General features: G+C 38.0%; 2 protein-coding genes across 7 annotated transcripts in view; one reads left to right on the plus strand and one right to left on the minus strand.

Moving 5' to 3' along the window:
• Window positions 1-10131, plus strand: part of LOC127421189 (uncharacterized protein KIAA1522 homolog) — a 66871-nt gene extending 56740 nt beyond the window's left edge. For 4 of the 5 annotated variants that reach the window (XM_051664018.1, XM_051664021.1, XM_051664020.1 and 1 more), the window contains 6 exons: window positions 3086-3241; window positions 3376-3416; window positions 3536-3662; window positions 4470-4577; window positions 4789-8331; window positions 9277-10131. In XM_051664018.1, coding sequence (XP_051519978.1) covers window positions 3086-3241; window positions 3376-3416; window positions 3536-3662; window positions 4470-4577; window positions 4789-8331; window positions 9277-9299 — 3998 coding nt within the window. In that variant the 3' untranslated portion in view covers window positions 9300-10131. The remainder of the gene's footprint in view (window positions 1-3085; window positions 3242-3375; window positions 3417-3535; window positions 3663-4469; window positions 4578-4788; window positions 8332-9276) is intronic. The other variant, XM_051664022.1, reaches the window with a different exon arrangement.
• A 308-nt stretch (window positions 10132-10439) lies between these two features.
• Window positions 10440-19831, minus strand: LOC127421190 (tyrosine--tRNA ligase, cytoplasmic-like). 2 transcript variants are annotated; one of them, XM_051664025.1, is made up of 14 exons: window positions 19782-19831; window positions 19233-19303; window positions 17194-17340; window positions 16835-17010; window positions 16448-16577; window positions 16045-16125; window positions 13459-13551; window positions 13148-13283; window positions 12602-12687; window positions 12351-12486; window positions 12115-12212; window positions 11821-12014; window positions 11548-11689; window positions 10440-11181 (listed from the first exon to the last, which is right to left on the minus strand). In XM_051664025.1, the coding sequence occupies exons 2-14, from the start codon at window positions 19287-19289 to the stop codon at window positions 11071-11073; spliced, it is 1587 nt and encodes a 528-aa protein (XP_051519985.1). In that variant the 5' UTR covers window positions 19290-19303; window positions 19782-19831; the 3' UTR covers window positions 10440-11070. The 2 variants fall into 2 exon arrangements, with proteins under 2 accessions (XP_051519985.1, XP_051519984.1); XM_051664024.1 differs by lacking the exon at window positions 19782-19831 and adding an exon at window positions 19493-19707.
• Window positions 19832-24066: the final 4235 nt, after the last annotated feature.

The following is a 24066-nucleotide window of genomic DNA, read 5'->3' on the forward strand; positions in this document are numbered from 1 at the left end:
ACACCTCTCAGTTAGATGTTGGAAGAGGGGGAGGAGAGATGAAGAGGGGAGGGAAAGATGTGACGGAGCAGGGCAGTTGGGATTGGTGGCACACTGTAGACATCAGTTTGTCTCTGGCTGCAGAAGTGGACAGTTAGTAGCCTAATGATGCTGCTTGAAGGAGTGTACATCTTATCCTTGAAGTTAGAGCCTCTTTCTTCACACTTTTAAATCATTACAATGGTATCTGCCAGGGCCTTTATCTTGAGATGGTGGTCTTCATAAGTAAAAGCATTCGATCTCTGCTGTCAATCTTCAAAAAGAAGGGTAAGTAGAAAAGGGGCTTTGCTGAAATTGTCCAAGAATTAATTTACGATTATTCAACATTCATCATGAATATTTAAAAAATACTTTCTCATTGAATAACTTTTTGAATCTTAGAAAGTGTTTATGTGTTATGTCTCTCCAATGTGAATCTAGACTATTCTAGCTAATTTATCTACTGTAGACTAGAGTAGAAGTGTAGACTTACAAAATACTGAAAATGCAATCACTGTTCTTTGCATTCATGTGCTTGCAACAAAAAGTTCACATAGTGGCTGGATCAGAAGTCTTTGCTAACCTTCCAGACTTATTGTTGGCACAATAAGCAAAAATGCTGAAATTATTGCACTGTTGTAGAATAATACATGTCCTTGCAGACAGACAGGGGCAGGAAAGTTCTCTGTGTTTTTATAACAAGTGGCAAACTCTGTAAAAGTCAGTATACAGGTTGTCAGTACTTAGGGACTTTGAAAATGTGCAATGAAAGGCCCATTATGAAGTTTACAGACTTGACACCACTGTGTCTCAGGTCCTAAACAACAGGGGGGAAAAAACAAAAACAAAATATATATATATATATATATATATATACATATATATATATATATATATATATATATATATATATATATATATATATTAAGGTTGAGTCCATTATCTTTCTATTACTGTTTGTTACATTTGTTTTACTGTTCGTTTATCTTTTGCATCTGTCCTACAGTCATAAAAGTAACAGGATCGGGGGCCTCATACAGTAAATTGACTTTTTCCATTGTTTACTTGCCTAATTCTACCTGCCAAAAACAACTTATCCAAATCATCGTTACCTTAAGAATTCTAAGTGTGCACTCTTAATTTACAACTATACCTTTATATTTGGCAACAAAGTTTGCAAATTTTCATTTTAGTTTATTACTCTTACAATTAACAAAATTAAAAGGAATGTTCTGGGTTACTTAAAAGTTAAGATAAATTAACAGCAACTGTGGCATGCTGTGGATTACCACAGAAAATTATTTTGATTCATCCCTCAGTTTGTAAATGCAAAGAAATAAGTCTGTTGACAGAAATCAGTTTACAACTGAGGTTTGTCTCATAGACTTCCTTTGCAAGCACATAACTGTCTGTGTTTTTACAGAGTTGTATTTAACGTGGGATATTCCTTTAACTTCAAAAAAGGAATAATTTGCTAAATGGACTCATACAGTGCACTTGCTCCAGTCTCTGTTTTGTCTCTCTACATCATCACAATGCTTGCAGTCAATGCCAGGACACCTGACACCCCCATGGGGTGTGCTAGACAAGAAGCTTAAAAGTTGATACCTACTAAGCAGTTAGAAATCTGCATAAATGTCTAAGAGGCTGAGGAGGAGGTTTCTTTTAAGTGAAAAAAACACTCACATTAACTCCATATTGCAGTGCCTTTTGGAAACATCAAAGCTGTTGTTATCTGATGCCTGATAGTTTAAGGCACTCGGGGGGTATGTAAGGAAAATGATAGGGGCACCAGTATGAGGCTACTCACTGTTCCTTTGAGAGTGCCCCGGTCCAACGATAGGCCACCCTCAAGTGTCCCATTTCTACCCATCGTCCAGAAGTCTCAGTGCCAGTTAGACATTGTCCTAACTGAGGCCACTGGTTGACTCAATACAGTAATATACAGTAATAATGCTTTTATGTTTAAACTCTACATTTTCTAAAAATCAATTTGTCAAGACTAAAAATAAGGCTTAATATAATGAAGTCTCTATAAACTGAGCTGTATTTGCATGTTTTAGCATGTGAGGTGATGACAGAGCAATGAGTCTGAATAAAACTCTCTTAAAGGAATAATTCACCCAGAAATGAAAATGTACTCACCTTCAAGACATTTAAAACCTGTATGTCAGGCAGAATATTAATTCTTAGCACCCATTCACTTTAATTGTATGGAAAAAAAGATCTAATAGAAGTGAATGGTGACTTGAGGCTGTCAGTCGCTAAAATTCTGCCATCCACAGAAGAAAACAACATGAGGGTGAATAATTGATGACAGAAGTTTCATTTGGGGTGAATTATTCCATTAATTCCTAACTCTGTATGAGGCAAAGTGCTAGAGTACCTTGAACTGGTGTTCTTATTAGGTCATTCTAGTTTAAGCAGTATCTGCTCCCTCGGGTGTTGTGTTTCAGTGGCTTTAGCCAGCCCTAGTCTTAACACACCAGGGACCATGGTAGTGTGTTTGCCTGTCAGTCTGTTGTCAGTGGAAGAGGAACCTGTGTTGTATTATGACTCCTGAGGAATCAAGTGCATTGCCCTTGATTGGAGGATTAACCTCAGCTCCCAAGATTATAGCCAAGCATAGTCATATTGAGTGATAAACAGGTACTTTGTTGGAATCTTTAGATTGGAAACAGGTACTTCAGAGGAAGGAAGGAAGGAAGGAAGGAAGGAAGGGAGACTAAAGAGAAAGAAGGAAGGAAGGAAGGAAGGAAGGAAGGGAGACTAAAGAGAAAGAAGGAAGGAAGGAAGGAAGGAAGGAAGGAAGGGAGACTAAAGAGAAAGAAGGAAGGAAGGAAGGAAGGAAGGAAGGGAGACTAAATAGAAAGAAGGAAGGAAGGAAGGAAGGAAAAAGAAAGGGAAAGTCCTGGAGAGGAAAGAAAGAAAGAAAGAAAAAGAAAGAAAGAAAGAAAAACTCTGCTTGTTCTTTGGTGATCTCATACTACTTGTTTAGAAGATTTTGGGAGACTGCATACATTTAGTTCATGAGATTAACATCATCTTCCCAATCCTCTATGTTTAGCAGGACAAAAGCAGGATGAACAAAGCAAGCTGACCGTACACTATACACCCTCCCAGCATTACCAGGAGAATGTGTTCATTGAGGGTAGCAGGCCACAGTATCTGGAGGACCTGCATACAGAGGCCCAGGAGGGACTGAAGATATTACAACAGGAAGGTAAGACTTATCCCCATCATATTCAGTTCACAAAACATACTGACCTCCAACAGCCTTAATGCTCTGCTCATATTCTGACCTTCTAACATATAACTGTTTTCTCATGCACCTCACTCAATCTTTCTTCCATGCAGAGCACAACAATGGGGTGGATTTTCAGGATGATCAGACTGTGGTGAGCTTCAGTAATGAAAACTATAGAGTACAGTGTATCACCATATGAGTTTATTCTTTAAAATACACATACATTTGTGCATTCAATATTTTATTATGCTGCCCTCCATTTCTTAACAGCCAGAGGAAGATGCCAGTTCAAAAGAAAGACATGACTCACTTGAGACTGATAGCACTCCTGGACACTACATCATCTCAGTGTCTACTGTCTCAGCAGTGTCTGCTCGTCCAGTGCTTACACGTCAAGGTATTCCACACTGGCTTAAAGGGATAGTGCACCCAAATATATAAACTTTAATGACCACCTATCTTCTGTGGAACACAAAAGGATGAATTTTAAAGAATGTTGCTGATTTTCATACAATGGCAGTTGATAGTGAATCACTTTAAAGCTAAAAAAGCACCCAAAAGTATCATAAAAGTAGTTAATGTGACTTGTGCATCATAATCCAAGTCTTCTGAAGGCATACAGTCACTTTTTGTTAAGAAAAGACCACAACATACTGACCAAAATAAGTTATTCACTCAATTCAGATCAAACATATCATTGATCAACTTCTGTATACACTGCTTAAATAAAATATGGCGGCACGTCAAAAATAATAATCCTCACTGGTTCTTGCGTGTCTCGTGACCAAACTTTTGATGTTATTGATGTGTCTCCTTATTTGATTTGCCTTCAGAGGACATAGAATATGGCACATGATTTGCATGGACTACTTTTATGACACTTTAGGGTGTTTCTTTAGGCTTTAAAGTGAGTCACTATCAACTGCTATTGTTCAGAAATCAGTGATCGCAACAAGTAAGTCATTTGTGTTTGGAGTGAGAGTAAATAAATTATGATTTTCATTTATGGGTAATCTATTCCTTTATGAAGATAAATAAACCAACTTTTTGCATATTCAGGATTAACAATGTATTCCTTATAGCTCACATTGTGGAGCAACTGTAGCCATTTTACCTTAGATTTCACATGAAATTCCAAAGTAGTTGGAGGGAATGGTGTGATATATTTACTCTTGGTATTCAATCCATGTTTATGTTCTTTTAGGTTCTACATTCAAGCCACTGGACCCAGTTAAAAGACTGGACAAGACCAGGAGGAGGAGTAGAAGAACAACTATCATGGGCATACCACAGCAAGTCCAGAGAGAACTTGGTATGTGAATCTATGCTAGTATAATAATTTTTTTTGTAAGTTGCTTTGGATAAAAGCATCTGCTAAATAAATAAATGTAAATGCATTGTCATATTCTCAGATGTTAAAAATCAGAAAGTTTTTAACCAATACATTAAAACCTCAACTTTCACAAGTTGTTCTACTAAAGATCAAATAATAATGACTTTACTTTGCATTTTTTCTACTGAAGACATGACAAGAGGAACTATACTGCAGCAGCTTCCAAATGGAAAGCATGATTGTGAAGATGATTCATCTGGCACAGTTGTAATCCCAACAATTAATGGAGACATCCCTTCGGTAAATCATGAAGGGGCTCGTGTACACCTGCAGAATATTGAGGTCCTTCAGACATCACTTGATGAGGAGCTCCTAAGACAACACATCCAGTCTGTTTATGACAATGACTTTTCCCTAAACCGAAAGCTTGGGCCAGGAATGTATAATGTGCAGAGGCCCAAATCTCTTGCTGTGCCAGGAATGACCGCACACTCTTTTCTACAGGAGCTTCATGGTCCTGTTATGTCTATCTCACCACAAGCAACCTATTTATCCAAGATCATTCCAAACGCAATTATGCCTGCTGCAATAGATGTTATTGAAATTAATCATTGTCACAACCGGCGTAGTTTATGTACTGTTAGCAAGAGTAGCTTAGCATCAGCTAGTCCAGCTTCCTCACGGTCCAGAGGTGGTACAAATGAAGGTCTACCTGCCAACAGCCCCAACAGGAGCCATTCGCAATCATCTGAGACTATTGTCTCCAATTCCTCCACGATCTCTTCAAAAGGAAGGGGTCCACCAATATGTGTTGTTGACAGCACCAAAGAAGTCTCAGATTTAAACCCAAAAGACGTTAGTGTTGCAAGCTCAAACAGTTGGCTAAGCTCTGATGGTACATGCACAAGATTGCAGCATGGAGATTTGAGCAATGAAGGAGAAAATGTCAGGAATAGCAATTCATTTTCTCAAAGTCTCTCCGTAATGAAGACTAAACTACCACCAGCACCACCTCAGAGAACCTATTCTTTGCACCATGAAAAACTTAAGCGGAGATCAAGGGAATGTGTAGACATAAAAGATTTCAATGATATGGCAAAAAACGATGGGCAAATAAGTAAAGATCTCAGCAGTCCAAAAGAAGGTAATCAGTCCACCAATAAAGAGAAGAGCTCTGTTCATTCTTCAGTGCCTAGATCATCAAAAGACTTCCAGTCATCTGTAAAATCCAGCCCACTGAGTCCAGATCCGGCTTTAACTGGAAGTCATGCTGAATCAAATAACTCATCTCCACAGCAGATAGCAACAGCTGAAAATAAATTTGATAGGACATTGTCCCCTTCAAGTGGATACTCAAGCCAGAGTGGCACACCAACACATTCCCCTAAAGAGGTCAGTCCCTCGTCACCTGAGAGGAGGAGAATTCAGCCTTCAAAACCAGAGAGAGCAGGTGTACGGACCTCTCCAGCGGTCTCAGTCTCTTCATCAATTACATCTCTGTCTTCGGTCACATCAGACACAGGACATCAGGACACTCAAACCACCACTACTCCATCAGAGTCACTAAAGCTCTCCCCTCTGTTTACAATAGTGCAAAACAAAGTGACACCTACACCACCAACCGTCATCCTCAACATTCCCCCTCCACCTAAAGTAAAAGCCCCCTCTCCTCCACCCCCTGAGACCTGGATTCACAATAAACGCACATTTGAACTATTATGTGGCCCAGGACCAAACCCTTATAGGTTACATCAACTTCAAAAACAGCAAAAAGAGCCATTAATTTGTAAAAATAAAAAAACAGATATAGTACCTAACACTGAGCAAATGATTCCAGAGAAACAGACTCCAGACATAGAAAGAAAGACTGGGAAAAAGAACAAACAAAATGTTTTAGAAAAACAAAATGAGTCTGCACTACTACAAGTGCAGAAAGAAATGATGGCAGAACTTCCAGCATTGAGGCATAATGATAGCTCAATGTTGCAAAGAAATGAACAAGTTAGTCCTCACATGAGGGAGAACAATCAGTTCATTCGGATAGATAATCGAAATGTAGCAAACCGAAGCGAACAAGGAAGTCAACCATTTCTTAACAGGGAGTTACCAACCATTCAAGTTGATCAAAGTATGCTGTCAGAAACATACTGTGAAGTCAATAGAGGTGCTGAATTAGTGAGTACAACATCCACTCCAAAGAGCGATGAAACTGATACAGAGAACCAAAGAAACTGCATTGTTCAGGACACTTCAAATCATAAATTAATGCAAACGCTTGATATAGAAGTACCTAAGGTCAATGGCATTTCTCCATCTCCTTCTCCACCTCCAGAACATCATCCTCCTCCACCACCCACTAAAATATCATCAGCTTCCTCAGTGTCCATATCACTGGCTCATGAGGTGGAACACAGGCAAGTGACAGAAGAGGCTCCTTGCCTGGAATCTTCTTGGCCTCCTCCACCACCACCAATGGATTCAGCTGACTCAATGTTTGAAGAACCATATGAACTTGACTTCCCCCCACCGCCTCCCTCATTCATCCATGAACCTCTATCAGAGATTTCCCATGATTGTCATGAAGAAACTTGTGAACAGCATGCCAATGTAGAACTGGTGTCATCTAATGCCAATGATATGGCCAGTAGTGCACAACAAAGATCAGAGATAGATACTATTCTCACAACAATAACTGTAAACAATTATACCGATATGGAGGACAGGCAACATGACAACCCACAGTGTTGTAACAATGTCTCCCACTTCTCTATGGACCACGTTCACATGGAAAACACAACTGAAGTCCCTCCTAAACTTTCCACTCTTTCACTTGATACCCAAGCAAATTCCACAAATGTGCCTCTTGCACCTCATCTGTCAGTGGAAGACAAATCTACTGTTAACTTTAAAAGACAACTGAACATTTTAACCAAGGATAACAAGAGCAAAGAACTGCTTTTCAGACACAAGAGCACACCTATTCCAAAGGAGGATGCCAACATTCCTCTTGTCACATCTTCCTTACTTCAGATGGTGCGACTACGGTCTGTAAATGCCGGTGAAGATCAAGTAGACAATGATAGCCTTGAGGCCACAACAAATGATGATCAGAATATCTCCAGTCAAGCAGCACCACAAAAGCCAATTCGCAGATCCCTAACTTTGAAATCTAACCCACCCACTAAATCACCTTTTGCCACAGGCACTGTCCCATCCATGCGACTACAAGAGGCCATACGTATGAAAACTGCTGCAATGTGCTCCAATGGAGTTCCAGCAATGCTCAACTTACGCTTATCCTCAACTACTAGTATTAGTTCCCCTGTTCCATCCCCAAAAACACCAGAAGGCTGTGAATTGCATAAGTCCCCTGCATCTACTGCCAGTTTTATCTTCTCCAAGAGCACAAAAAAAGTTGTCATCGAAACACCTACATCTCCCGAGGCCCAGGCAAGCCACCAACAGAATCTTGCAGCTGAGATAATTCAGGTTTCCGACCAAGCAAAGATGATGATTACAAATGGAACAAGAAAGTCAATAAAGGTGCCGCCACCTGTTGCTAAGAAACCAGTGCATGCAACAAATCCTCCAAACAAGACAGCGAACACAGCAACCAATAAGACAGAGAGCTCGACAAATGAACAAAGAGTGAAGGTTGAAGTTAATGGGCAAAGTGACACAGTGCATCCTGCTGGCCAGCGAGCACAAGCATCAGGAACCCAGGATAGAGCAAGTAAGGAAGCATTCACATGTTTTTTAATTGGTGTATGAAATACAGATGGTACTGCCCTGCTGAAAAAAAAAAAAAAATTAACAGCTAAACAGCTAAAACATACCCTAAGCTGGTTAGATAGACTCCCAGCGTGGTCTGTTGGCTGGTTTTAGAGGGGTTTTGGGCACAGCTGGCCAGGTTGGAAGAAAGGCTTAAACCAGCAATGATAAAAAAGCTATGACCAGCAACCCCCGCTAAGGCTGGTTTGAGCTGTTTTCTTTTTCAGCAAAGTAATTAGAAACCAATCAATAAATCTAAAGTTGCATTAAGAAAAGGTAATTAGCAGTGCTTGCTTTTAGCAACATTTGTTTACAGATTTTCCAAAATTCCTTCCACTAAAACTTTGGCATGTAACTCATCCCGCACCGTTTGTTGTACACCCATAAATAGATGTCATATCAACCACCTTAAAGAGGAAAGACATGTTATGACATTTCTAAGCAATCAGGCGAAAAATTGGCGAAAAAAAATCCCATAGACTTAACACTGCGAAGTGATCACAGTGGTCATATCTCCTTATCTGAATGTCAAAGAGACTTGGGGGTTGACTCATTTGAATCAGGTTAGCAAGCAGCCATTAAGACACAGCCTAGCAACTTCCTAGCCATGCCATAGCAACCATCCAGAGCACCCTAACAACTGTATAGAAACATGACCCATCCATATCTTGACAGAAGAACATCGTAGAACATGGAGATGGGCTCTTTTGACTCATTGCAATGTATTGAGGCCCTTTGTGGGCCCCCATATTTCTGCACTTGAACATTGTACAGACATGAGAGTGGGCTCTTTTGATTAGGGCAGTGTACTGAGGCCCTTTGTGGGAGTTTTGCCATAACAAGCACCACTCACATTTTCTCTTGAAAAGTTTTAATAAACCTTGTTATAATAAAATTTGTTTTCCAGGAAGAACAGAGACTGCATGCTGAAGAGTCCCGATGCTTGACTTTTGACTAGGCTCTTCAGTCACAGTCTGACAAAGACAGGAAGACAAAGAAAGTGATGGAAATGCAAGTGAGAGCTGATGAAGGATCCATGGATATCATAGCTGTCTTAAAAGCCTTAGCCTGGAAATGGCCTTTAAATGTATGCAAAAAGGTCCCCCCACCCTACCCCAAAACCCTTTCATATAATAGCTTTATTACAGCTTTTAAATATTTTTCTAAATGAGTTGTTTGCTCTGGGAAAAGTCATTTTGAGATTTTTGTGGCTATAAATGGATTTTGTACATTATCAGGACTGCAAGATTGCAATGACATCTAGTGGTCACTGGTGTTAGTATTCTGCTACGGGCAAAAAATATCAAACCCATTGTTATAATTTTCTGACATCTCCAAATATGCTTTATATTCTGTTCTCAAGCACAGATATTGATTTATAGAATCTAAAGAAGTTTATTGTACTAACAATATTTTAGTGCTACTGCAATCAACTTTCAGAGTTTGCTTTTAGCAAATATGTAATTATATATTACAGATCTGTCATTTACATATACATACTGCAGTACGCTGAACATGACTGACACAAGACATGGTTACACAAAACACATTTACATATTGATTTCCTTAGATTAAAGCACTTTGTAAGCTAAAATGCTGCATTACTTTCTGTTGGAACCAGCAGTGAGATTATAGACTGATTGTCCCTCTAAGACTGATGTAAAAAACACATATGTAGCTGTTTACTTAAAGGCAGCAGTGAAGAGACTTACTACACTGTTTTAAAATAGTTATGCATTAAAGATATTTATAGATTTACCCAGTTATGACTGTTTTCATGTTTTTAATGTCATCTTTTTTGGCTGGACACAGTAACACTCAACACCAATGATTTGACTATTCAAATGTATTGTATATTTTCAAGCTTGCAAAACCACAATTTATTTTGACTGATTAATATATGGAGTGAATTGTTTACCAGTTTATCACAATGCAGTGCACTATTAACAGACACCTTCTTGTTCAAATGCTTTACCAGATATATTTTAAATACCACATCTCAAGAGAGTAATGCTGAATCTTGCAAAATTACCTCTACAGACATAAGGCAATTTTGATACACATAGGAAGGGGTTTTGAATCATCCTTATTTATTGAGGTGAGGTTGGTTAACATCAGATGTCCACACTTCAGATGAGTTCTTAATGTACCATTACATGAAATCCTTGGTTGTTTTCATACTAAGCCAAAGTAATCCTAAAATATTTACCCATAAAAGTTTATTCTGTATGTACATTTTTCCTGCCCAAACCGTTTCCACTGATGGGTGATAGTCTCAATAGCTGGAGACTGATCATGGTAAGCAATGCTCAGTTTCCAGCTGAGAAGATGGCACCACAGAAAAACCTGAGTTTGAGGACATACAAACAAATGAGCAAAGCACCAGATTTTTTTTACTGCAGCACTTTATACTTAAGACATCTTGGACGGCAATACATGCAATGTAAAGCGCGTACGATACCTACATGCGTTGTGTTGCAGTAATCATGTGCTATTAGATCATTCACAGGATGAGATGGACAAATGGTACATCAGCAATTAAAACAAAGCAGTAAAAGCCATTTGCTTTTCCATCAGAGCCAGTTTGTAGTTTTTGATGGCTATGATGAGTGAATAATACCTGACACTGCGTAGTTGTATGGGGATATTAGGTTGTTATGGAAATCTACATTTGAAGATTGAAGAAATGGATGAAGACAGTCTAGCTAATATTTCCACCCTTCAGTGTTTTACAGGTGATCTGTCCTAGTTTGGTCATCAGAGTTTTCTCTTTCCACTGTGCAATGCACTCGTCTGAAATGTTCAGATCCACCTGAAGAGATCACACACATAATCATGCAACAAAGAGTAAGACATGTGATACCTTTTTTAAAATACAGTTGTGCCCATAAGTTTACATACCCTTGGTTCTTATCGTATGTTGCCTCCTTCAGCATTAATGACCATTTACAGCCATTTGTATGGGTCCCTCAAAAACCAAGGTTATATAAACTTTTGAACTGTATCATTTGTGTAAATTCAGTTATTATTTGGTCTTAGCTTAACCAGGGCGGTACTAAATAAAAAATAAAAAATGCAACTTTTTCTGATCCCTCTTATTAAGAAACAAAAAATCTTGCATTATACAACGTGCATGTGAATTTATGAGCAGAGTTGTCAGTGTCTAAAACTCACGCACCTGCAACTTCTCAAACACCTTTTTCTTTGGTTTCAGTTCATCATCTGGTTTACCCGATTCATACCCTTCAACATAAACACGATCTCCTGGTGAAGAACCTTCCGGTGGATCCAAAGGTTCCACTTTTCTGGGCTTTCCCTCACTGAAAGGAGTCACATTTAGACACATCAAGACTAGAACATTTTTACTGTAAGAGCAAATTCATTGAAGATAGATTTGTTTTATGAAGTAGTTAATTAGAACTACTAATTAGTGTGCATCAGTAATACTAACATTGAAGCACACAGCAGCATGGCTTGAGATTCGATCCCCCTCATCTTCTGGGGCTTTAGGTTGCATAGCAACACAACAAACCGGTCCTGAAGCTGCTCCTGGGAGATGTAGGCCACCAGTCCACTCACTACAGTCCGTGGCTGCTCCTCCCCCACATCAATCTTCTCTAAATACAGGGAGTCAGCATCTGGATGCTTAAAGGTCAAGACAGAAAAGACAAGTTATTGTATCACATTTAAATATGTTCTTATTGGAAAAATCTGCTATCATAAAATGACTGCTAGCAGTCTCTACCTTTTCGACACTGATGATCTTGCCCACTCTGATGTCCAGTCTGGACGGGATGACTTCCTCCTCCTCTGCTGTCTGTTTAGGGTTCCCCTTCGCTCCTTCTGTGAAGCAATGAAAATCAAACAATGTTAACATGGAAGTGTAAATTCTTCCTTTCACTAAAACTTCATCTAGGAAGAAAGAATTCAGATTTTGTTGCCAAGTGAGCATATAGCACATTATAATATATTTTCACTCACTGTTTTTGGAAGGCTCTGGGTAGGCTGAATTGGTCAGTTTCCTCAACTCTGGTGACTCAAACTTTTTCCTGATAGGATCCAGCAGCCTGTTAAGGGCAAACTCTACTGAGGCCTTCAGGTCACCAGGATGGATTTGCTAAAGGTAAGCAGTTCAGTGGTCAACATGTGGTGCTTAACTTCTAAGTGAACATACAGTATGTATCCAAAAAGGTTTTGATAAATGTAAATTAAGATGAGTGCTGCTCAGGTACCTCTGCAGCAAAGTGTTTCTCCACTTCTTCATAGTCTGTGTAGACTTTATCTCCTCCCCACTTCGAATCTCTTTTAATGACAAATTCTAAGAGCAAAAGAAAACAATAGAACATTTACTACTTAACTAGATTCGTCTTTCTTTGAGTGGTTGCTAGGGCATTGCAATGCGATGGCTAAGGGCTTCGGTGTGTTTTTAGTACATCGCTTTGCTGTTGCAAGGAATGTTGCTTATTAGCCCAATATCCTAGTCCCTAGATATGGCTCAGGTCCCTTCTTTGAGCAAGTCTCTGAAATTGTTTCGCCTGTTTTATTAACTGCCAGGTGAATATCGAAAGTACCACTGATTAGAAAATTGCTGTAGCACAAATGGTACACAGTGAAGTTTAATACTAGGGTTAGAGGTTTGTTCAAATCCCTAACCCTAAGTATGAGCAATAGTAAAAGTGATGATTGCCTTAGCAAGCACCACTATTTAGTCAATGTGTCTTTTTGCATTCATTATCAGTATGTCCAGAATTATTTGCACAGGTTAGTAAGAAACTCACCAGAGTGCAGAGGGAAAAGCACATGCTTAACGAAGGACAGTACTCCATTGTTCTGAATATTTCCAGGCTCACAGAATGCCTTCTTCAGCTTCTTCTTCACCTCGTCCTTCTTATCCAGCAGGTCAATCTTAGATTCCTGAGGTCAGAGATGAAACTTTCAGTATGACAGATCTCAAAACATCATACAGACACCTTGAACACAACAGAGCATATTAATAGTATGCTTTGCTTATTTAATTCAAATAATCTGCTTATAAATCTTTATCTTCATGCATCCTTAAGATTCTTGCATGTTCTTGAATGTACAGTACCTCTTCAGAGGAGCTCATCTTGCCCCCAGTCAGTCCAGGCACCATTGGGTTCATCATATGGATGCGTTTTAAGTAACCGAGAGAGGGCAGGTACTGTAAAGGACAGGGGGGAAAAACAACACAACCTCAGTATATACCTGCCAACCACATACATATTTCTGGGCAAAGGCACAGGGTATATGCTTTATCAAAACCGTATGGTGGCATGGAAGAGCGCCTGATTCAGGCTGTTCTTAACATTTGATCTTTCCAGTGAAAAGACAAAGTGAATTCAACACCAAAAAAAATCAAAGATGGAACTCACACTTCTTTAAAATGATTGAACACTATATTCTTATCGAAAACCTTATAAAGGGAAAGAATGTTAAATCCAAAACTGTACAGAGTGAGCTTGCACCATTGCCCAAGAACATAAGCTTCCAGTTTTTAAGAAATTTAAGATAAGGAAATCTTTAAACTTCTGCTTTGCGTGTGTCTATGCCTTCTGGTTACTGCATGTGACTAGTAAAGTTTTTCTACAGAAGTCTATGTTTGAGATGTAAACATCTAAGACATGTTGTCATATTGCTATTTGAAACCGAATAAATAATACATTTAGTAAGGCTGAGTGTGATAGACAGATCTGTTAACTGGAACAATATTCCCTACTCACAATAAAAGGTAAAGGAAGGGATAGTGTTAACCCTCCTATTTATTTTTTTATTTTATATTTTTTTCTCCCCTTTTCTCCCCAATTTGGAATTCCCAATGCGCTCCAAGTCCTCATGGTGGCGTAGTGACTCGCCTCAATCCAGGTGGCGGAGGACGAATCTCAGTTGCCTCCTCGTCTGAAACCGTCAATCCGCGCATCTTATCACGTGGCTTGTTGAGCGCGTTACCATGGAGACATAGCGCGTGTGGAGGCTTCACACTATTCTCCACGGCATCCACGCACAAATCACCAAACACCCCACCGAGAGCGAGAACAACACATTATAGCGACCACGAGGAGGTTACCCCCATGTGACTCTACCAACCCTAGCAACCAGGCCAATTTGGTTGCTAAGGAGACCTGGCTGGAGTCACCCAGCATGCCCTGGATTCGAACTCGTGACTGCAGGGGTGGCAGTCAGCATCTTTACTTGCTGAGCTACCCAGGTCCCCAACCCTACTATTTTCTTAAGAAACTGCACCCTCCTTTTGTCCTTCGGGTCATTTTTGAACCATATTGAAAACCATTCAAAATATATAAATTCTTGACTAGTGTACAATGGCACTTTATTGTGATCCAAAAGTGTAAAATGATCATGAAAAAAATTTATATATACTGAGTATTAATGGAGTAATAATATTTTTAAGGAATTTATTTAAAATGAAAAATAAAAAACTTGGCAAACATTGGCAATTTACATTTATTTCAATCATTTTTGGCATTTTATCGGGTCTTAACTACATTACAAGAATTTCTTATTCTGCTTGTAGAAAATCAACAGTGTACGTTTTAGAGTTACAAATTTAGTACATGTCTATTTCACAAATGAATCTCTAATGCCTTTTCCAGCAGTAAAGAAGGAGCCCACTTTACACGTCCACTGCAATAAATCCATTCCTTCTCACTAATGTCAAATAATTTGATGCAGTGTTACAGGGGTTTAGGAAGGTGCTGTAATTCTGCCATCTAATGTTTTAGGAGAAAATTATACTCACCACTGGGGGGCCTTTAGTCCCATTGCATCCTTTCATATAAAATCCTGTTAGTGAACTTATTTACTAACATATTACCTGTTCAAACTGTTAAAAATACTCTGTATATGGTTGTGGACATGTGCATGTGTGCACAGACCCTGATTGAGAGGAAAGTATGCAATCTGTGGGAAAGATGCAGTACCCAGTGAAGCAGCTCGAGAACAGTATGAGGCTAAGGGCTAAATGTAAGAAAATTAGAAATATTTTTAGATCAAATTAGATTCTTAGATGTACAAACAACTATTTACAGGTGTAAAAAATACAGAAAGTCAGAAGGTGAAAGGTCACATCTAGTTCTTTCTATACAGGTCCAAATTGACCCATTAAGACAATGGAAGGAATAATTAGTTTTAAATTGTTATTTCTCTTAAACAATTTAATACAATAAAATTATTTTCTTTTTTATTGTTTGTTTTGATAGTCTGAATAAAGTCACAACATTTGGTTCCAGTACTAAAAACTACTGTATTTATAATGCATTCTTTCCCTTTAAAGGGTCAAAAATGACCCTAAAGCAATAGGAGCGTTAAAGTATATAAACGGTAAATCTACCAAATCTCAGAGGTACACCAGATTATAGAAATTATGAGACCTAGTGAGCTGTATTCACATAGCAGACCTACCATAAATTACAGATTTGAGAAGCTCCAAACACAGTTCTTGTAGCTTCACAGTTGTTTTCTTTAAAATCGTAATACTGTTAACTGGCAATTAATCAAACCGTTGCATTGGTAATCATTCATGATTTATGATTTAAGTTTTTCCGATTAAAATCCTTTTTTGACATGTTGTTTGTTATTTTGCACACCCCGTGTATGTCCCTTTCAAATCTCACAGAGATATATATATATATGTATGTACCTTTTCTGCTAATGTAAAGATCTTCCTCTGGTCCACACCTCCAAATTGAGCATCAACTTTCAAGTACTCCTCATCCAGTGCCTGATGGAAATTAAAAACAAGGTCACAGTTCTGGATTAAACAGCAAATCAGAACATAAAACAGAGCATTTAACAAGTTGAAAATGTTTTCATTTTTGATGAAATTCTGGATTAAATAGAACAAAGGGAATAAAATTAGTACTGAGAAGCATGTAATTAATAATATATCAATATGTAACACCAGCATTACATACATTTTTATCCAAAGAGAATAGATTGTATTTAGATTGTATATAGATTGGTACAGGTTCCTCTCCTGTAGAAGACCATAGAAAATATTCTTGAACCATGACACAAAGGTTATCCAAAGATGAGCTACATACCTGTAGTCCAGGATACAGCAGACCACTGAGAAGAGGATGCTCAACCTGTTTGACCACCTCAGCTCCTGCTTTCTTTGCATCATGTTCAGTCACCATGGATGACAGCCGGTACACATCCAGAGTGTACTCTCTACAATGGATCAACAAGGCAAAGAAAAAAGTACATTGGCATTTGTCGTCTGCAAAATAAAGTATAACAACTGTACAACACCTGAATATTCTTGGTGAAAAATAATATGTGATGATACAACAATGTTATAACAGTTTCCCAGTACAAGGACTACTATTTCCTGATTGAATGATCCATACAATATTTCTGGTCAAAAATCATCCAAAATAACTGTTTGAAACATATAACTCCAGTATTTAAAGAGAAGGTGGTGTTACCTGCTGAGCTGAAAGTCGGTGCCTTTGACAAATTTGAGCTTATTAAGGGGAACTCCAATGCTCTCTAACATGGCCTTAATGATCTGTTCATAATATTTCACTCTGAGCTCCAGCAGCTCCCAGGGAGCCTTCATGTTGTCCAGGAAGGCATGAAGATCGGCAAAAAGAATGGTAACCTACAGAACAGGAACAGGAATATGTAGATATGCATGAATATGTGGATATGTGAATATAAAGATATGAAGATGCATGTCAAAATTCTTTCAATATTAAAAATCAAAATATTCTAGTAAATTATTATAGCATTAAAATATTCTGTACGGAGACAAACAGCGTGACACATAATGCCAAAGACAAACCTCACAGCCTGCCTTCAGGAAGTCAGCGATCTTTGACATGGGGACAAAGTAAGCCACATGAGGCTTGCCTGTTGTTGCTGTACCCCAGTAAACCTTCAGTTCCCTCTCCTTCAAGATCTCCTTCAGCTTCTCCTCACCAAGAACCTCCTGAGAATAGAACAGTTGCCATTTCCATATTTAGATTTTTAGTGTTTTCATACTGGACTAATTTTATGGGTTTCTCGTCACTTGGTTCACTATCTGGTATAATTAAAAGGAGTAGTTCACATAAAAATGAAAATTCTCTCATCATTTACTCCAGATGTGTATGACTTTCTTCTGCAGAACACAAATTGAGATTTATAGTAGAATATCTCTACAGAACAGAATAGCTCTGTTTGTCCTCACAATGCAAGTGAATGATGACCAAAACTTTGAAGCTCCAAAAAGGACATAAAGGCATCATAACAGTAATTCATACTCCAGTGGTTTAATCCATGTCTTATGCAGCGATCCAATCGGTTTTGGGTGAAAACAAATCTTGTTACTGTAAATCTTGCCATTGCAGTTTCTAGGCACAATCATGATTCCAAGCTTGATTACACTTCCTAGTGCTTGATGTGTGTGCAGAGCGCTAGATGGCGCTATAGGAAGTGTAATTGAGCTTGAAATCATGATCGCCAAGGAGACTGCTGATGTCATGATTTATAGTTAAAAAAAAGAGGAGTTAATTTTGGTCTCTTCTCACCCAAAATAGATTGGATCGCTACATTAAACCACTGGAGTCGTATGAATTACTGTTATAATGCCTTTATGTCCTTTTTGGAGCTTCAAAGTTTTGATCACCATTCACTTGCATTGTGAGGACCTACAGAGCTTAAATATTCTTCTAAAATATCTCTGTTTGTGTTCAGCAGAAGAAAGAAAGTCATACACATCTGGGATGCCAGGAGGGTGAGTCAATGATGAGAGAATTCTCATTTTTGGGTGAACTGTCCCTTTAAATGGGTCTGGATCTTAAAAAAGGACTCAAAAACACTCAATGTGGTAATACAAAAATGTGATTCACATCTGCTGTTCGATTCAAAAAATTTGGGAATCGACTCCAATTCCGATTCCTGGTTTTAGAAACGTTGGAATCGACTCTTGGAATCAATATCAACGTTTCTAAAACCAGGATTTAGAATTGGACTCATTTATCCGATTCTTTTTCATTTTCGAAAAAACGGGAGGTAAAGTTAAATCTCATAATAAACAGTTCACTACAAAGCGCTCGTTGCACTGTTTATAATATCATGAATGACGTTCTAAAATTAAATCAGGGCCTGTATGCACATACCAAAGCACGATGCTTCAATCCAACAAGATACATTTGAGGGAAGTTTGAGTAGATGCACCTGTATTACCAAGAACTACCGCAAATCATCTTAAAAGCACCATTTAACCTACATTGAAATTGTCTGTTAACACTCACAAGTTCTTGTTTAGAAAGAGGTTTATATTATAATGTACAGTAATTGTCCACTAACGTTTGTACACTGAATAAAATGTGCAAACAATACATTTAAGTTTTATTAAAAAATCCACTTTGTTGTACTGGCTTATTTCATACAATACAAAAACATATAAATAATTTTTATTAAAAAAAAATCATGTGTATTTACATATATATATATATATATAAAGTTTAATGTGAAATTGTGTAATATTTTATGTAAAAATTGTGCTTGTGTGATTGCTTCATGCAGATGAACAAACGGAGCGGATTTGACTCAGAGTCAGCTTGATGATCGTAAAGATGCAGTCATTTTATAATCAGTTTGTAAATTGTGTTAGTGCTGTTAGGCTTCTATAAATGTGTAGTATATCAGTGGTCGAGGAAATAAACACAGTCCGAAAATATCAACCGGTTTCTCCGAAAGGAATTGACTCCAGCTTTGAAGTCGATTCCAACGTTTCGAGTCGATTCTCGATTCCCAACACCTTGGAATCGATTCTTTTTTTAATCGATTCCCAGCCCTACAACTCTAGCACTGCTCTTTTCTCTTAGTATCTCTCACCTGAAGGTTTCTTGTGATGAGCTGAAACTTCTCATCTGGGCTCAGCTGTTCTCCCATGTTGACTTCTGCCTCTGCATGGAATTAAAAATAATAATTTATTTTATAGAAACCAGAGTACTAAGCAAACATTACATGGGCACTCCTTACATCTCAAAATCAAGTAAACTCCTGTTATACATCAGGAAGTGAGTGAAGATAAACATTTGTAACATTATGATGTGAATTCTCTGCAAATGCATTACAAATCCACAAAACTCTACTTGTGTTTACTGGTGGCAGTCATATGTCAAAGAACCCCGATATCCGTCGAAACCGATCCGTTATTTAACACATTAAAGGAACCCATTGCCAAAGACCACCTCCTATAGCGACATGCTATGAATGAACTGCTGAGGATGAGCTGGCTTATCCTTTACAACACTGCGTTATAAAATACTGTTGTTCAGGCAATAACTCAGTACAAATGTGGATGTCGTCTTTATACAACGTCAGTAAATATGAAAATAACAAAAGTCGATCAGAAAAAGAAAAACTGACATTAAAACTCACCGGAGCAAGTGACAGCAGAGGTACGTGTGTGCCAGTGACAGACTCTTCCGGTTATTTCATAATAAAAGTCACTGAATATTTAATTTATTACTGACTTTGTTGATTCATTTATTTATACATTACATTTATGAATCAATTTACAACATATATTTTAGTATATAGCTAAAATTTATAGGATCCTATTAAATATATATATAGATTAATAAGTACTTCTCAAAATAGTTTACCATGTAGTGACAGTGTTGCATCAGCTCTGAACAATCTACTGTCGAGCTATTCACCATTAGGAAAGAGTAATCGAGTGAGAACACTGAGCATCGAGCTTGGTGAGCTGTTGTCGTCCTCCAGGGGGCGCTTATACACAAAAAAAGAACTAAGATTTATATATTTCAATATTATAACAAAACTCCGCCAAACTGAATTAAAACTTACTACTAAAAAAAATATAAATACTTACATTTGTATTAATTTTGTTAAACATTACACAATTCAATTTCACTGAACTTTGTTATGAAATTGAAATGCGTAAATTTAAAAATAGGCTAAAATATTGTTGTTGTTTTTATTTTAGTTCAGTTTATTTTTTTATTTTTTTTTTATTTTTTTTACTATTATTATTATTATTTTATGTAGGCGCTTGGTTAGGAAACAATTCTTCATTGAGCCACATTCAGATATCAGATAATTTTTTTGTCGGAGTCATTTGTTTACTACATGTACTGTATCAGTATGTTCATTCTAATGATTACATTTGCCTTAAAGTTATCTTTATCCGGTTTTCACAAACGACGGTGATTAGTCCATACTGACTAGCATAATAAAGTAACAGGTACCATGGATGCGTCCGAATAGGCCTACTTCCCTACTATATAGTATGTCAAAAACATTGTCAATAGAGTAGGGTGTCTGAATCCTCAGTATGGACATTGCACTATATATGCAAAAAATGCAAGCTGAGTTGAGGTCATATACACTGAATCAGAAAAGCTGGCGGAGAACCGCAAGTTGGCCAGCTCTTTTCAGCTGAAAGGGATACAGTATATTCCTATAAAGTTCTTCATTGTGGTTAAATTGTACTTGTTTAACAGAGTAGATTATTTTTGTTGTTACTGTGTCATATATTTACAGGGTTGGGAGGGTTACTTTTGATATGTATTCCACTACAGATTACAGAATACATGCTGTAAAATGTAATTTGTAACGTATTTCGTTAGATTACTCAAGGTCAGTAACGTATTCTAAATACTTTGGATTACTTCTTCAGCACTGGTAGATTTTTTCATTTGTTTTGACTATTAACAAGTAAATAAAGTAAGAAAATTCACTTAAATTTATCTGCTTTAAGGATTTTTTGACATATTTACAGAAAAACAATATTTAAATTCTCATTAAGAATAAGATTTTTGCAGTACATCTTTGCTCTAATATCAAACGTCTTACTAGAGGAAAAAAAATTATGCTCCAATATGCATTTTCATCATAGATATATTGGTTGTAGTTTTCTATATGATGTTAAAGGCTACACTGGTTAGCATTTCTTGTAAAAATACCCGAACCTCATAAAAAACATTGACAAGGCATATAATCGTGTATTCATTGGATTTATGTTTCATCTGTCAGAGCGTTTCTAACTGTTTTCTTGTTAAACTGTAGAAACATATGTAGCTCCTCTATTAAGCTGCCAAGGGAAAATTCCTCAATGACATCATATCCACCTTTTCACTCAAAACAGTATGAATTTGTATGAATGTAACACATCATAAGAAAGTGTTTCACCACTCTTCAAATGCACTTTGGATCGCATCATTTATATGTATAAATGTTTTCCATCTGAAAGGACTAAATATCAAATGAAACAAATGACAATAAAATGCAAAGTAATCTCTTCAGTAATCAAAACACTTTTTGAATGTAACTGTATTGTAATTACCAATGATTTAAATTGTAGCTGTAGTGGAATACAGTTACTTATATTTTGTATTTTAAATACGTAATCCATTACATGTGTTCCATTACTCCCCAACCCTGGATATTTGGTTCGCTGGACAATGCCCACGTTCCCAGAAATACAGTGCATCCGGAAAGTATTCACAGTGCTTCACTTTTTCCACATTTTGTTATGTTACAGCCTTATTCCAAAATGGATTAAATTCATTATTTTCCTCGAAATTCTACAAACAATACCCCATAATTACAACGTGAAAGAAGTTTGTTTGAAATCTTTGCAAATTTATTAAAAATAAAAACCAAAAAAAAAATCACATGTACATAAGTATTCACAGCCTTTGCCATGACACTCAAAATTGAGCTCAGGTGCATCCTGTTTCCACTGATCATCCTTGAGATGTTTCTACAACTTGATTGGAGTCCACCTGTGGTAAATTCAGTTGATTGGACATGATTTGGAAAGGCACACACCTGTCTATATAAGGTCCCACAGTTAACAGTGCACGTCAGAACAAAAACCAAGCCATGAAGTCCAAGGAATTGTCTGTAGACCTCCGAAACAGGCTTGTATCGAGGCACAGATCTGGGGAAGGGTACAGAAAAATTTCTGTAGCATTGAAGGTCCCAATGAGCACAGTGGCCTCCATCATCCGTAAATGGAAGAAGTTTGGAACCACCAGGACTCTTCCTAGAGCTGGCCGCCTGGCCAAACTGAGAGATCGGGGGAGAAGGGCCTTAGTCAGGGAGGTGACCAAGAACCCGATGGTCACTCTGACAGAGCTCCAGTGATTCTCTGTGGAGAGAGGAGAACCTTCCAGAAGAACAACCATCTCTGCAGCACTCCACCAATCAGGCCTGTATGGTAGAGTGGCCAGACGGAACCACTCCTCAGTAAAAGGCACATGACAGCCCGCCTGGAGTTTACCAAAAGGCACCTGAAGGACTCTCAGACCATGAGAAACAAAGATTGAACTTTTTGGCCTGAATGGCAAGCATCATGTCTGGAGGAAACCAGGCACCGCTCATCACCTGGCCAATACCATCCCTACAGTGAAGCATGGTGGTGGCAGCATCATGCTGTGGGGATGTTTTTCAGCGGCAGGAACTGGGAGACTAGTCAGGATCGAGGGAAAGATGAATGAAGTAATGTACAGAGACATCCTTGATGAAAACCTGCTCCAGAGCACTCTGGACCTCAGACTGGGGCGAAGGTTCATCTTCCAACAGGACAACGACCCTAAGCACACAGCCAAGATAACAAAGGAGTGGCTCCGGGACAACTCTGTGAATGTCCTTGAGTGGCCCAGCCAGAGCCCAGACTTGAACCCATTGAACATCTCTGGAGAGATCTGAAAATGGCTGTGCACCGACGCTCCCCATCCAACCTGATGGAGCTTGAGAGGTCCTGCAAAGAAGAATGGGAGAAACTGCCCAAAAATAGGTGTGCCAAGCTTGTAGCATCACACTCCAAAAGACTTGAGGCTGTAATCGGTGCCAAAGGTGCTTCAACAAAGTATTGAGCAAAGGTTGTGAATACTTATGTACACGTGATTTTTTTTTTGATTTTTATTTTTTGATTTTTTTTTTTGATACATTTGCGAAGATTTCAAACAAACTTCTTTCATGTTGTCATTATGGGGTATTGTTTGTAGAATTTTGAGGAAAATAATGAATTTAATCAATTTTGGAATACGGCTGTAACATAAAATGTGGAAAAAGTGAAGCGCTGTGAATACTTTCTGGATGCACTGTATGTCTGGGAATGTATTCATACTACTCACCTGCATACCTAAAGAACACTTTTTTATCGGCTAAGAAGTGTGTTTTTCATCAAATGCAGTAAATACTTCAGTACGATATGATATTTCGAACGCAGCACGTGACACTGCAGCAGAGCAGTCTGTTCTGTTTCAGAAGCAGCCTTGACATTAATTGTAACCGAAATAATGACACTGGAATCTGCATGAGCTACTGAATTTAAAATAGAGTTCAAATAGGACAGTCATTATTTATTCCGATGTGTAGTACCTGACCAATTAGAAACATCATATTCATAACTTCACAGCCAAGTGTGGAGTGGCATACTACAGTAATAATAATATATATATACAGTATACACAGCAGAAATATAAATAGTAGGGGTAGTATGCCATTCCAGACTTAGCCTACTTGTTCATTGTTTCTACAGTCTCTCCTCAAGAGGACAATTTAGACAACTTTACAGCTGAAGTAACAAACTTTTTTATTCAGGAAAAATTATACAAGCTTTATTTCATTGCTTTTACAACCTCCGGGCCAGTACCTGCAAAGCTTCTGTTTTAAGTGTATTTATATAAAG

Source organism: Myxocyprinus asiaticus, chromosome 30 (genome assembly GCF_019703515.2).
Source record: "Myxocyprinus asiaticus isolate MX2 ecotype Aquarium Trade chromosome 30, UBuf_Myxa_2, whole genome shotgun sequence".
Lineage (NCBI taxonomy): Eukaryota > Metazoa > Chordata > Actinopteri > Cypriniformes > Catostomidae > Myxocyprinus > Myxocyprinus asiaticus.

Excerpts from the sequence above, each read along its gene's own strand:
- LOC127421190 (XM_051664025.1), bottom strand. The coding sequence starts at position 19,289 with ATGGGAGAACAGCTGAGCCCAGATGAGAAGTTTCAGCTCATCACAAGA. Across the intron at positions 13,284-13,458 it reads AGATGAGCTCCTCTGAAGAG|GAATCTAAGATTGACCTGCT; the intron begins GTACTGTACATT and ends CTCTGACCTCAG. Across the intron at positions 12,688-13,147 it reads GCTTTTCCCTCTGCACTCTG|AATTTGTCATTAAAAGAGAT; the intron begins GTGAGTTTCTTA and ends TTTTGCTCTTAG.